The 15,037-nt window shown below is 33.8% G+C and overlaps 2 protein-coding genes across 2 annotated transcripts; one reads left to right on the top strand and one right to left on the bottom strand.

The window, feature by feature from the left end:
* Positions 1-5,844: 5,844 nt before the first annotated feature.
* On the top strand, positions 5,845-6,586 carry LOC120256805 (cytochrome P450 86B1-like). The gene is made up of 2 exons (XM_039264467.1): positions 5,845-5,940; positions 6,029-6,586. Exons 1-2 carry the CDS (start codon positions 5,845-5,847, stop codon positions 6,584-6,586), a joined length of 654 nt encoding a protein of 217 aa, XP_039120401.1.
* Positions 6,587-10,921: 4,335 nt separating this feature from the next.
* Positions 10,922-11,626, bottom strand: LOC120256804. The gene is made up of 2 exons (XM_039264466.1): positions 11,267-11,626; positions 10,922-11,185 (listed from the first exon to the last, which is right to left on the bottom strand). Exons 1-2 carry the CDS (start codon positions 11,624-11,626, stop codon positions 10,922-10,924), a joined length of 624 nt encoding a protein of 207 aa, XP_039120400.1.
* Positions 11,627-15,037: the final 3,411 nt, after the last annotated feature.

Here is a 15,037-nt window from a genome sequence, read left to right as displayed (position 1 = left end):
TGTAGCCGCCTTGGAATGACCTTCCCGATGATGTCCTCGTCGTCAAATTCCGACGCCTCGTTCAGTCCGGGTGCTTCGATTCTTTCGAGGATGGCGCGGTACGGTTTGTGAAAGCGATCCTTCCGAGCCTCCGACACGAGTGACAAGCCGAGGAAACTCGGTCATCAATATCTGGCATGCACTGCATAAGAGTTGCGGTGACATCTTCGCCTAATGTCACGGTGGGCATTTCACTGAGTCGGAGGGCTGCCATGGTCGGAGGCTGCCACACTCGGGGGATCGTCGTTGTCGTGGTAGGGGGTTATTGCAATCTGCAGGGGTGGGGAGGGCTTCTCGGCGTCGAGGAATCGTGCTTGGCGTGGTGGGGCTGGAAGTAGGAGAACGGGCGTCCGGTAGCGCAGCGATGAAAGGGCTGCCCTCTCATCACGCCTTGAGCAAGTGGTTAGGGAGCGATGGCATCCATCCGGGTCGGTTGGCTCCCAACAAATATTTCTTCTTGACGATTCGTAGGAACCATTTCGAGAAACTAACATATGTAAACCAAACAATTTTCAGTGAAAATCATTCATTTTAAACTATAAAAAAACTATATTTAAGCAGTGTTTATATATTTAAACGTTATAGAATATAATTAAGCGGAGAACAAAATATTTAAACCAATATGAATAAGAGTTAAAGCGGTAAATACTAAAGTTAAACGCTAAATAAAAATGTTTAAAGCGTTAAAGACTTATGTTAAAACATTGTCCATGATTTATTACCTCTTTTTCCATCGAGCGATGACAAGCTCGTTTATACCGTCGCTTGCTTCTGGTAAGTACTTTCACCGTAGCACAACATCCTTGGGATCTTGCGAAACGGACTTTCTTCCCCGTTCGGTCATTTCGTAAAACCAGGGACGTTAAAGCGCACCGAGAGCAACCCTTAATGTACCCTGTGTTGGTCTTCTTCCGTGCGCATCTATCTTGCACTCGGGCGGTGCGCATGGAATATTCTCCATAAGCCACTTGTCGTCGCCTAGCGCCCATGCGTATCGCCCATGGTCGGTAGATCATCGGCGTAATCAGCGATCCGGTTCGGAACCGAGCATGATGTATTTGGGAAGAGGGGCTGTCCCCATGAGGTACACCATCGGAGTTTGACGAAATTATCTTCTTCTCCCTCACAGTCGAGACAAGTTGCAGCGAGTGCTCTTGATGGAGTCTCCGTGTCTCTCGTGGGTCTTTGATAGATCACCGCCCTTGAGACGGCGACACGGTTCTTCTTTTGAAAGACCACTGCGTCGCCATCGCAACGTTGACCAAGCACAAAGGCCACATCTTGAGGTCTCGAAAACTCGGCGAGCTTTCCCGATCCACGAATTTATTGGTGCGACCATCGTACCTTTGCAAAAGAGAATCAAGAAGGGGCTCTCTCTTGGTATATAGCTTCTAGCTCGATGAGCAGCGCAAGCGAGTGTCCCAGTCGAATAATCTCCCAGATGTAGGGGTCATGTTATTTTTTTCAATTCACTAAAAGTCTCCACTCAGGTGTCAAATAGCATCGGCCATTAACTAGGTTGACCGCCAGTAATCACAAAGCTGCGACAATAACAACACATTCAACATGCGGTATTGACAAAAGTTTAAGCGGAAATATAAGGTTTTAAAGCGAGTAAACTAAAAATGTTAAAGCAGAGACCCATTTTGTTAAAGCGAGACGAGAATACTTAAGCAGAGACAACAAATGTTAAAAGCTGTAACATCGCATTTCTTAAACATCAACCTCATTTGTAAAGCGCAACCATATCAAACGAAGCGGGAAATGTACATTATAAATATTACACAAATCATAACAATCGAAAAAAACTAATTCGATAGTGTATACATACGAAAATGCAAAACAAAAACAAAAACCCCGAGTAGAAATCTCCTGCGAGACTAACAAAAACCCCGTAGAAATCCCCTAGCAGACTTGATATCTTTCAACAAAAAGCAGGAGCACAAAACAAAACCGAAAAAATCTTTCTTTTGATATGAGCAGTTAACATAAAAACCATACTCAATACCTTAGATTTCAAACCGATGAAATGCCAACTAGTTGCTAGGAGAACTTCTCCTTCGAGATACCGAGTGGAAAGGGAAAAGGCGATGAAATGCCGATTCACGGAGGCTTCGAGTAGAGACAACTCGGAGCAGACTTGAAATGGAAAAGCTGAAGACGTGAGTTGAGAAAAAGCAATTAAACGGCTCCAATAAATTCATCTCTCGGGGTTACCCTACGGAAAACCGCCCACTTCCTCTCAAATCGCCGAGATGGCTGCAGCCACGACTCCCCATGCAAGGGCATTTTCGTCCAAAAAATTTGAAACTCACTCCGTTCACATCCGTTACAGGGTTTGGGGGTTTGAAAAACATAGAGTTTAAAAGGAGGGGGATTTTGGGGATTGCAAAACTAATGGGGTGTTTTTGGCAATTTTACAAACTTAAAGGGTTTTTTTGGCAATTTCCACTTTTTTTTAATAACATAAATTAATAAATTTTTTTTTTTTATGGCATCTAAAACTAATATAACTTTTAGATGTTGCCTCATGTTGCATTAAGTTTGTTATGTTCTTTCCTAGCTGATGCGTTAAGAAAAACTTTTGATAGGGAGATCTCATAAAACATGGCACACACACACACACACACACACACACACACACAGCTTTCTTTATTTCTTATGAATTTAATCCCCTCTTCTATGGATTTAGTGCAGAGATAGTCATGGTTTCATTCATTAATTCCACCCCAAAATCTTATATATAATGGAAAAATAATGGCCTGAATGAACTAAAGAAGGTCAAATATATAAAATTTTCTTTTTATAGAGGTAGGTAATTCAACAGATTAAAAAAAATCAGGTTGTTAAATAAAAATGGCTGGTTGCTGGATCATGCAGGAAGAAGAGAGAACTGAGGGCATTTACGCTTGTGATTATCTTCTTACCATTATTAGACTAAATGAAGTAAGATTACTCCCATGATAAAATATAGTTATTAGTAATAATTTTTGGAGAAGCACATTATTTCCACTATTTTCTATTAAACGAAAACAGTTGTCATATCTACTGGTTCATGTACATGTCAGTATATGTGAATTTCCAATTGAATACACCCATGTGTTTGTCCATAAGGAATTGTGATACTATTTTTAATGAAAATTTCAAACTCTCATTAAATTATAAAAAATAAAAACCAAATTAACTCTACCATAAAAAAAATTTCTATATTTGCAAACAAGCCTATGCATTCATGCAACCTTGTTTGTGAACACCAATAGCATTCAACGACATGGCACCCTTATAAATCAACTCTTATCTCAAACCAAAACTTTAGTTGGGGGATTTTGGAGGGGTAGCAAGGGGTGAAGAGGAGTGATGGTTGTTTGGTTGGGGGACTAAGGAGGAGGAGGAGTTTGGAGGGGTGCTTCACCCCTCCAAACCCCTCACATCCCACCCCTCCAAATCGGGGTCTTTTGGAGTGGTAGAATTATTCAACAAATATTTTAAATTTTAAATGCATATGAAAAGACCTAAATACACTTTATCAATTTCAGAAATTACTATAAAATCTTGTTAAAACTTAATTTCATATCTTATATTATTTTGGTTTTGTCTTATTTTTTAATGTGTCAATTTAATAATAATATTATTATTATTATTATATAATAATATATAATATATAAAATATATATATAAATGAGTGATTATAGTATTAGTTTAATAATATTATTATTATTTATATAATATTATTAATATTATACAAATAATTTTATTACTAATGTTAAAATTAATATTATGAAAATTGGTACAAAATAATCCTAGGTATGTATTAAAAAAAATATTATAATCAATTTTATATAAAAGGGCAAATTGGTAAAATGCACACCACACCTCTCCTCACCCCTCCTAACTCTTCCTTCTGACCAAACAAAAAAGATAGATTACCCCTCCATATTCCTCCAGTGAACCAAACATAAAACTTTTTCAAACCCTTCATTCTCCTCTCCTTCTTACTCCCCCTCACTCCTCTCTTCCCCCCTCCCCCTTTGAACCAAACAAAGAAGGATCCGTTTAGATTACGAAATAGGAATGGTAATGGTAATAGGAAAAGTAATGATAATGGGAATGAAAAAGGTGTTTTGTTGTAAAGAATAAATATTGGGAATGGGAAAAGTGGGATTGAAAATTGTATATAAATTACTTTAATGCCTTAAATATAAGTAATGATATGTTGATATATAAAGTAATTACATATAAATAAATATCTAGTCTTTGTAATTATTATAATTAAATATTTAAAATAAATAATTTCTTCTTACCATTAACTAATTAAATAATTTACTTTAATTATCCTCTTCAATTTATTTGAAAGATAGTAATTTTTTTCTAATTATTTAAATTAATGATTTTATTTAATTAAATATTTACTTAGAAAAAGTGTTATTTCATTTTAATTATCATAATTAAATATTTTTATTAACTATTTTATTTAATTAAATCTATGTAGGGGTAAAATGTCATTTCACTTTAATTATTATAATGTAATATGTAAATTAAACAATTCTTGTTAATTATTATTTATTTTAATTATTATGATATTCAAATGACTTAATTTATGTTCAATATAATTTACTTTAATTATTATAATTAGTTATTTAAATTAATGATTATTATTTAATTAAATCTCAACTAGGGGCAAAATGGTCATTTCACTATCAATAATTTATTTAATTAAATATCTACAAGGTAAACATGTCATTTCACTTTAATTACCATAATGAAATACTTTTATTAACTATTTTATTTAATTAAATCTACATAGGGGTAAAATTATCGTTTTAGTTTAATTATTATAATGTAATATGTCTATTAAATAATTCTTGTCAATTATTATTTATTTTAATTATTTTAATATTTAAATGGCTCAATTTATGTTTATTATAATTTACTTTAATTATTATAATTAATTATTTCAATTAATTATTATTATTTAATTAAATATTAACTATGGGCAAAAATGTCAATTCACTGTCAACAATATTTATTCTCCTCTATTTCCCCCCAATTTTAAAGGTGATGAAATGCCTTTACTATACAGTATGATAATATCAACGGTATACATTTCCAAGTTAATAGTAATATACCCAAATATGATTATATATTACTTGTGCTAACCCTCAATGCTCAATCCAAACACCTCCAAATAGTTCATGAACAATGGCCACTATCACTACTACTACTAGTAGTAGCACCACACGGCCACTTAGTTTACTAGCCTTCTTGCAAGCCTACCCTGAAATCCTCCTCTCATTATCTTGCTTCCTTTTGATCTTCTACTACTCTCACCGGCAAAACATTGCTCCGGTGAACTGGCCGGTGACTGGTATGTTCCCCACTGTCATATCTCACTTTCACCACATTCATGACCACATTGTTGACATCCTCCGAGAAACCAGATGGACCTTCAGGCTCACCGGGCCATGGTACTTGAACATGACTACATCTTCACCTGTGATCCATCCATTGTCAACCATATCCTCTCCATCAACTTCACAAATTATCCAAAAGGAGAAGACTTCAGTGAAACATTTGACATGCTTAATTGGCAAAGGCATATTTAACTCCGACGGTGATTCATGGAGAATTCAACGTAAGGCGGCCCATATCATTATCCGTGACCGAGCATTTCGGTCATTTGTTGTCAATGCCACCAAGAACAAGGCTAAGAAAGGACTCATCCCTGCCTGAGAACAATTTGCAATTGAAAATTAGGTTGTTGACATTAATAACTTGTTCATGAGATTTTCTTTAGATGTCACATGCATGACGGTGTTTGGTGTTGATCCCGGTTATCTTTCGACGGCCTTTCCATCTGTTCCTTTTGGCAAGGCCCTTGATGAAGCTTGGGAGGCTTTGGTGGTCTGACATGCCATGCCCAAAACCATCTGGAAGGCAATGAAGTGGCTACAAATTGGCCACGAGAAAAGATTAGCAAGTGCATGGCTAGAGATTGATAGTTTCATTAACCCAACAAATATCACAAAGAAGAAGAACAACAACAGCAGCAGCAAACAAAGGTGGTGAAACCTCCACTGATCACCTGACATGCTACATTAACAATCCGATAGGGGACGGGACCGGTGTCTTCGGGACAGATAAGTTTCTCCGTGACACCATGCTGGCAATGATGATCGCCGGAAGAGATGGTTTGGCAGTCACACCATCATGGTTCTTCTGGTTACTCTCAAAGAACCCAAACGCAAAGGCTAAATTAGAAGAAGAGGTACTAAATGTTCATAAAGCCAAGAATGAAGTTCTGATCTCTTATGTGACTTTCACTCCGGAGGAGCTAAGTTCAATGGTATATCTCCATGGAGCAGTGTGTGAGACGTTGAGGCTTTACCCAGTGGTGCCGTACGAGGAGAAGGGAGCTTTGGAGGAGGATGAGTTACCAAGTGGTGAGAAGGTTGCTGCAGTGTCAAAGGTGTTGTTATCAGTGTATGCAATGGGGAGGATGGAGAGTATATGGGGGAAAGATTGCATGGAGTTTAGGCCGGAGAGATGATTGACGGAGAGTGGGAAAGTGAAGCATGTTCCGGCGTACAAGTTTATAGCATTTAACTGTGGGCCAAGGATTTGTTTGGGGAAGGAGATAGCATTGATGCAGTCATGCAGGTAAAGATGGTGGTGACTGAGGTTTTAAGTAATTTTGAGGTGGAGGTTGATGAAAGCCATTTGGTTGTTCCGTCCAACTCTGTCATACTTAGGATGAAGCATGGTCTTATGGTTAAGATTAAGAAGAAGAAGAAGAAGCCATGAGCGCTCTTTTGATTAGATGCAAGCTTTATTTGGTGTTTTTTTTTAATTAATTTTTAAGAGTTGATTTAGATTGTAATATGATGTTTGAGATATTTTATTTTTTTATTTTTATATTTTAATTCTATGTTAACGACGATGTAGTTTCTCTTTTTGCCAAAATAAATTAAAAATTTAAAAAAAAAATCAAAAGCTTTTATGGAAGATCAAGCGGTGATTTGAGCAGCTATATAGTTGCTAATTGGACTTCCCACACACTGCATGACGAGTGCGTGTGGTATAATATTATTAAATATATATATATATATACACATGCCTTTAAGTCTTTAACATGTTAATTACTTGCCCACTTTTGTTTAAAAAAACACTAATAATTTTGAAATTAAAAATTTTTATTTTTTATTTTTAGATGAAAATTGATCATGTATTTTTCATGAGTGTAATTTTTAAATTTGTTGGTGTACCTGTGAGTTTGTCACCAAGCTCTTGAACTACAAGTAGAAATATTAAATAACTGTACAAAATATTACTTAATTATAAAAAAATATTAATTACATTAAAATATTACCTGTTATTCTGGTGGAATTGTAAAATTTAAATTATTATTTTAATTTAAATTTTTTTTTTTAATAAAAGTAGATAAATCACGAATTTATTGTGTTTAATTCAAATTTCGTTATTTCATGGTGGAGTTGCAAATTTTGAATTTTTTTTCCTTTAGTACTATTATTTCTGGCTAATGAACACAATAGGTATGTTACAGTGTTTTCCTATAATTAGGTATATTGTTATACGTCCTATGGGCAGATTTAAATCCTAATATTTAAAATCTTAGTTTATCCAAGATTTTGAGTATTATTATAAATCCATATATTATCTGTATAAGTTGAAAATAGCTAATGGCTCTTATTTTTATGATGTTTATGGATATAAAAAAAAATTTAAAAGAAACGTGCCAACAACCTTTCCAAAGTTTTATTTATACCTAACAATGCTCTATTTATAATATATATATATATATATGTTATGTTAATAATTTTAGTCTATTGGCACCAGATTTTCTGTGTATGATGTTTATATCCTTGTATATAAAAGTTGATTCAAACTTTAGCTCATGCAAAGTGAAAGCATAAGTAGATTAATTTCTTACCTATGCACACCTCTAACATAGTAACATTGCTTGTTTTGATTCACCCAAAATTTTATCTTTTTTAGTTTATAAAATTACCATTTTAGTCATATTGGTTTGTTTTTTTTAATCTTCCAAAATCATAGTAGCCGCCCATTCATTAAGAGCCTGTTCGGGGCCAGAACAAGCCCATCCTGCTCTAGGAAACCATTATGAGATTGAGCAAATTTGAATAAATTCAACTTCCCTCGTCATTATTTCCTTATTGATTGAGAACTTTCACAACAATAAGGGTGTGTTTGGTTCGCCGAAGTGGAGACCGAAGTGACGGAAGTGGGAGTTGATGTAACACTTTCACTTGTTTGGTTCACTGAAGTGGAGGCCGAATAAGAAAATGGCTACTTCCAAAACCTTCCACTTCACTCTTTGACTTCGGAAAAATTTTGGCCGAAGTGGGACTTCGGTGTTTCACTTTCGCTGTGTGGTTTCAAATGGGTGATTAAAATCACCCATTTTTATTTATTTATTTTATTTATGTTTTATTTTTTATTTTTTTAATCTTTTATTTTTTTATCATTTTTATCTTTTATCGTTTTTATCATTTTTATCTTTTATTTTATTATTTTTTTATCTTTTATTTTTATCTCATTATTGTTTCTTTTTTAATTAATTAATTATTTTTTATTGTTTATAAAAAATATTTTTATTGTTTTAATTTTTTATCTTTTATTTTTATCTGTTATTGTTTTTTTTAATTATTTAATTATTTTTTTATTGTTTATAAAAAATATTTTTTAAAATTATAATTTTAAATAATTATAAGCTCAATCCAACAAGCACAAAAAGGTAACCTCACCCATGATGAAGTGATGAGTAGAAGTTCATGTCCATCATTTTTTTTAAATTTTAACTTCCACTAATTAAACAAAAAAAGTAGTTAATGATTTGACACTTCCCCTTTCAAGCAAACACATGGAACCCAACACTTCAACTGAAACTTTCACTTCAGCTGAAGTGGCACTTCAAGACTTTCACCACTTCAGTGGACTACTTCTGAACCAAACGCACCCTAACTCTCTAACACTCTTTAACAAGTTGTCCTTCAATTTTAGAATAAATTTAAAACCAAAAGTATAGATCAAACGACATAACTAAAATGGATTAAGTGGTTAAAGAAGCCTCTATATATAAATATATATTGACAAATAAACGATAAACATCATTTATTTAAGAGAAATTAGGGAAGTACACAATTGTGAAGTTAATATCTTAACATATATATGCTCTTATTTTACATGACCACTAGCGGTTCCGGCGATGTTTCTTCCAAAGATTTGTTACTAATTTAATTATTTGAAAGTAAGAGTAATAAGGAACAGAGAAAGAGAGAAGAGGGAAGGAAGAGAGAGAGAGAGAGATAAGACAAGAAGAGATACAAAAGGAAAGATTAGCATTCACCGCCCCTCTCTATTCATTAATTGGTCTTTATAGACTAATCTTATCATCATAACATACATACTGAAATATAACAAAAAGCTATAATTTGATAACTGAATCCTCATCCACTACAACCACTACTCCCATCAATATCATTAATGCTAATTACCCGGCTCCCACACCTGGCCTACATGATTATGCGATGATGTAATCCCTGAAACGTGTGACACCTGTCCTCCTCTGGTTGGCGCGTTCATAACGCCTTGGGGGTTGTTTGGTTTATAGAAGTGGGATGGAAGTCAGAAAGTAAGGAATTCCCACTTCGGTAGAAGTCCCACTTCTACATGGAAGCGTCACTGCTGTTTGGTTGCACACTGAAGTCATGCACTTCTGTCTCACTTTCCATGTTTGGTTTATAGAAGTGAAAGCTTGGAACTCTCACTTCAAAACTTGTATGTGTTTGGCTGGCATGGAAGTAGGTATTAAATCACCACTTTCTCATAATGGTGTGGCTACCAACCCATACCTGAAAATTTATTAAAAATAATTTTTTTATGTAAATTTCTAAATTGTATAAATAATTTGTTTTCCATTGTAATTTTACCAAAAACTACATTTGAGTATGGAATTCAAATGCAAACAAATATCTAAGTGAACATCAGCACATTGGAATCACTCAAATTTCATAATTTTTTTATGAGATATCCAGGTTTTAAAAAGCAACAACCCAAGCACTAATAACTGAAAACACCAAGAACTCTGTGTTGAATTTGTAAACATACGCTAGTATTCAACACATAAACAGTAAATAAAATAATTATATGAAAAATAATTTATAACAACAATATAATTCTACTCCCATTTGAAACAAAAAATCTATCTCTTGTGATCACATATGACTCGAGCATCCTTTTATTGACCATCAATGTGCCTAGAACATCTTTTTTATCCATGTCACAGACAATAAGAAATAATACCAAATGGAGACATTTGGTAACATGGCTCAACACTTCTTGCATAACAACCATCACTCCAAAACATTAATAAATTCATCAATTAATTGATTCATCCAGGAATAATTCAAAAATAGGATGCATATAGATTACCATTGAGTCATTCAAACACAAAATAAAATAAACAACACAAAGGAGTTGATAGTTAAAGTTCATATAAGCATTGTCTATGACAACATCATGCCTAATAGTTCAACATAAATAAAAGCATCCCATATTACACAGCATATCAGGCCATGGGAGAACTAAGGAATTTCTCGATCCAAGCTTTTCTCATATCAAGCTTTTTTTGGACAAACCTCCGGCCTTCCCCCTTATGTGCATCAAGGTAGTCAAATACCTCCTGCAATTGATTATCCTCAAATCCCTCAACTTCGAACACCTTGTTGTAGATCATGGATGTCATAAGTGCAGGATTTTCCATTGATGCTCCCATTCTATCAACTTCACGTATCAGGTCTGCTATAGAAGCTCCATCAACTTGAGCATTACCTCTTCTTGCCCCTCATTGGGTTCTAATGGGAGTCAAAGATAGTGAGCTACTATGAACTGGTGGGCTTATGTTTTGGTCACCATTATCTTCATTGTTTACAGGTATTTCATTTGGCTCACCTTCTAACTCCATTTTTTCTTCTTCTAATCTCTCTTCAATATTTGCAAACATAGAGGTCGCATAGGATCCAGTAGCATTATCATCTCCACAAATAATGCATAACCCATCATAGTTGGTTAGTGGCTTGTTAATAAATGGTATTGTCGCTGAATGAGCCTGCAATACTTAATGTTAACATATATAGTACACTTATTATCAATGTGTGGAAGCATTTAAATTTATTTGTATTTAAATTACCTCTGTGTATGTTTGGTACACTTCTGCGGGAAGAGTGATTATCTTCTCTGCATTATTCCAACCAACACCACTTAATCCTTTTGCTTTCTTTATCTCGCAGAATCGTGCCTTCAATGTTCTATAGTGATTCTCAACATTGTCAACTGTATAATCTATCTTAAACCTAGCATTGACAGCACTTGCAGCATATACAAATGCGGGTTTCTTGAAAGTCTTATCACATTTCATGCCTTTTTTTACTTGTTCAACAAGTACAGGAATGAGAAAATCATCATACTCAGTTTTCCAGCACTTATTGTGTGTGCCACGTCTGGCACGTGCCCCAGATAAACTACTAATCTCCAGTGTGGTGCCATCCATCTTGTTATGAGCTATAAAAATCTAGCATTATCAATGATGATCATGTATGATATAAACAACCTTAATCACACATGAATATTAAACTGATTAAATAATAATTATTCTCCAAAGTTGACATGAAGGAAATAAACATGAATATCAAACATATCAAATATTGTATACTCTCCAATAAAATAAACATAGTTATATTGATAAAACAATAGATTACAATAAACATAGTAATGGCCCAATGTAAGAAGTTGTATAACGTAACCACATCTCATTGGCAATCTTGTCTCTCAATTCAACCCACAATCTATTTTCTTCTCTTTGTTCACATTAGAATAAAATTTGTCGGTGCACGGCCGCTGTGCTCCTTCAAATGATACTTAACTCCACGATAAGGTGCAATAAAACCGGACATTATGGTATAGCCAGCATCAACCAAATAATATTTTCCTACACCAAGCACCTAAAGTTTAGAATATTTCTTTATATAATTGTTTCCTGCAAATATTTTCTGCATACCTTGTATAATCCTTAACCCCTCAGGTTGAGGACATGATATAACATCTTTCAAAATTGTAAAATCATTTGCTACCTTTCCCACCCTGCTAAGACATAAGTAAATTTTAGGTTTGGTTCCACTACAGTAAGCACATTTTAGGTTGGTCCCTTACGCCTACGGAAATGTGGTAACTCTTCCATTGGGACAGATACCACTATATGTGTTCCATCCAATAATCCAATGCAGTCTTGCAATTAGGTGTTTCATACGAGTTGACATAACTACATTAGTTTTATAAGATTGTAATTTTTAAGAGATGTTCACTTACTTTAAAAAATGGATACCAACTAGAATTGTTCTCTATGTCTGGATGGCAATTATGTCGTGGAGGTTGTACAGAGTCATCTCAAATGTAACAAACTGCTCGTTGAACATCGTTGAAGTATCTACTAATAGTCTCCCCCGATCATAGAAATTCAACTCTCATAATTCTATTTTTTGTGTTGTGCCCAATTATATGCAAAAACATAGCCAATTAATCTTCTATGGACACATGTCTTGTATCACGTAAGAGGTATTTATCATGCATGATTGATGCAAGATGCATAAAGGGCCCCACATCCATTCTGAGGTAGCTCACACAATAATCTTTCCCGTTTTTTAAAATACGGTGCATGTGTCGCTTCCTAGTCAAGTCTCTAAACACAGAAGGCTCCTTTGACCTAGATGATTTACGCATCCCCATTTGTTCACTTATAATGCAAACAATAACTACCATCATTGTAAATGTAGTAGCATAATATTTCGCCCGTTTGTTTGAGATCCAATTATCCATCTACATAACAGGTAATTTTCTTGTTAAAGTTATGTCTCATTAAGCATTGAAGTGCAAACAAGATGATATAAATGTTCAACAAATTAGTGCTATACATGTTTACCATTTTGTCATTAAAGATATCAAAAGATGGACAAGTTATTATTATTATTATTATTATTATTATTATTATTATTATTTAAATAATGTTTTAGTTTTGCATATTCAATCATTTTTCTTTTAGTCAATAATATTTATATATAATTAATTTTGAATCACGTTGTTGTAAGCTTTTATTTTATAATGCTTTCAAATGAGAGACTGAGATTATCATGTTTGTGGCCTATATATATATATATATTTGTGTACAATACATACGTTTATAAGTTGTAGCATCATGCCTAATTAAATGAATGATACATACAACTTAATATCTAATGAAATCTATTGAGAGAAATCAAAAATAAAATTATCTAAAGCATCCTAACAATTATTATCATAACAACTTTAAATCCAATAACATTATTATTGTTTAAAAAAAAACATCAACAACATCAATATTAATATACAAAATCATAACAACACCTTTAGACCTAATGAGTTCTATTGAAATAAATGAAACATATAAAATCTAGTGAAATCTATTAAGAGGAATCAAAAATATTGAAAGTATTCAAGGCATCCGGACAACCATTATCATAACAACTTTTAACATTTTTGTTTAAAAAAAAATATATAGAAACATCAATAACATCAATTTTAATATACCAAATCATCACAACGCAACATATAAAGAAAAGTTTAATGAAATCTATTGAGAGAATCACAAATGAAATATCTAAGCATCCTATCATTATCATATCAAATAACATTATTTTTTTTAAAAAAAAATCAACAACTTCAACACGGAATTATCACAAACTTTTAGATCTAATAAGATTAATAAGATTTGATGAGATATATTCAAACAAATGAAATATCCATATAATTAAACAATAATCATAAAAACCCTCATAAAACATGAAATATGTACATGATCTAAAACTTTAAAAAAAAATTATCAATTTGAGTTAAAATCGGTAAAACATAAATCATATCAATATCTCAACAATATACAAATTAAATCTAAGAAAGTGTAGATCAAGTATTTTCCGATCAGAGAAACAGAAATTAAAAAAAAAATTCAAGGAATTAAAGGGGAATAAATGAAAAGATAACACTTTTGGCTATGGGTTTTTAGATTTGGGAAAAAAAAAAAACTCACCTATGAAGAGAAAGTACAGCTAACCGCACTCCAAACTCGCTCCACCGGGATGAAAAGTTCATCAAAACCGATGAATGCGTGAAAGAAAAACTTTTAACTCAAATATAGAAAAAGAAGACTTTGTTGGTGGTTTAAAGGTAGATCTAACCCTTGAGAAACAATAAAAAGATGGGAACAAAATGGTAGCAATAAGGAGACGAAGGAGTATAACTAACGATTAGGGTTTTCTGGATGGGGAGGGTCATCACAACGACGATATTACGGAAGTGGGAGTAGTCAAAACTCGTAGTAATGTTTTTAAAAGTAAGACTTCCCACTTCTAATCTCACTACCACCAACCAAACTCATGGAAGTGTTCGAAGTGAGCCACTTCCATCACTCAGCCACTACCATGAACCAAACACGCCCTTGGTCGGCCACCATCCTTGCTCACTTCTCTTTTTCTTCGCCTTGAGCACGGCTGGTATGAGTGGACCGTTTGACTTTCTCAATTGTAACATGACCTCTGGAGTTCGATCTTAGATTCTCTGAAAAATGAATACTTTATTTAAAAAACCCGATGTTAATAGAACAAGAGACCATAATTGGAATGTGAGTGATATTAAATTAAATTGAAACTAAACATAAATACTAAGGTTAATTTTGTTTTGGTGAACTTTTGGTTGGTTGGCACCGCGGCTAATAAATACCAAGGATTTAAAAAGTGCCATAAATATACATTAGGATTTACATCTTGCTTGTAGACCTGTCCATGGGCCGAGCCAGCCTGGATTCGGGCCATACATAATAAAATTCAAGCTTGCCTAAGCAAGGCCCGGCCCAATAATATGGGCTTTAACTTTTGCT

The sequence above is a fragment of the Dioscorea cayenensis genome, unplaced genomic scaffold (genome assembly GCF_009730915.1).
Source record: "Dioscorea cayenensis subsp. rotundata cultivar TDr96_F1 unplaced genomic scaffold, TDr96_F1_v2_PseudoChromosome.rev07_lg8_w22 25.fasta BLBR01001660.1, whole genome shotgun sequence".
Lineage (NCBI taxonomy): Eukaryota > Viridiplantae > Streptophyta > Magnoliopsida > Dioscoreales > Dioscoreaceae > Dioscorea > Dioscorea cayenensis.
Note: the sequence above shows the minus strand (reverse complement) of the source record. Positions and strands in the feature narration are given on the sequence as shown.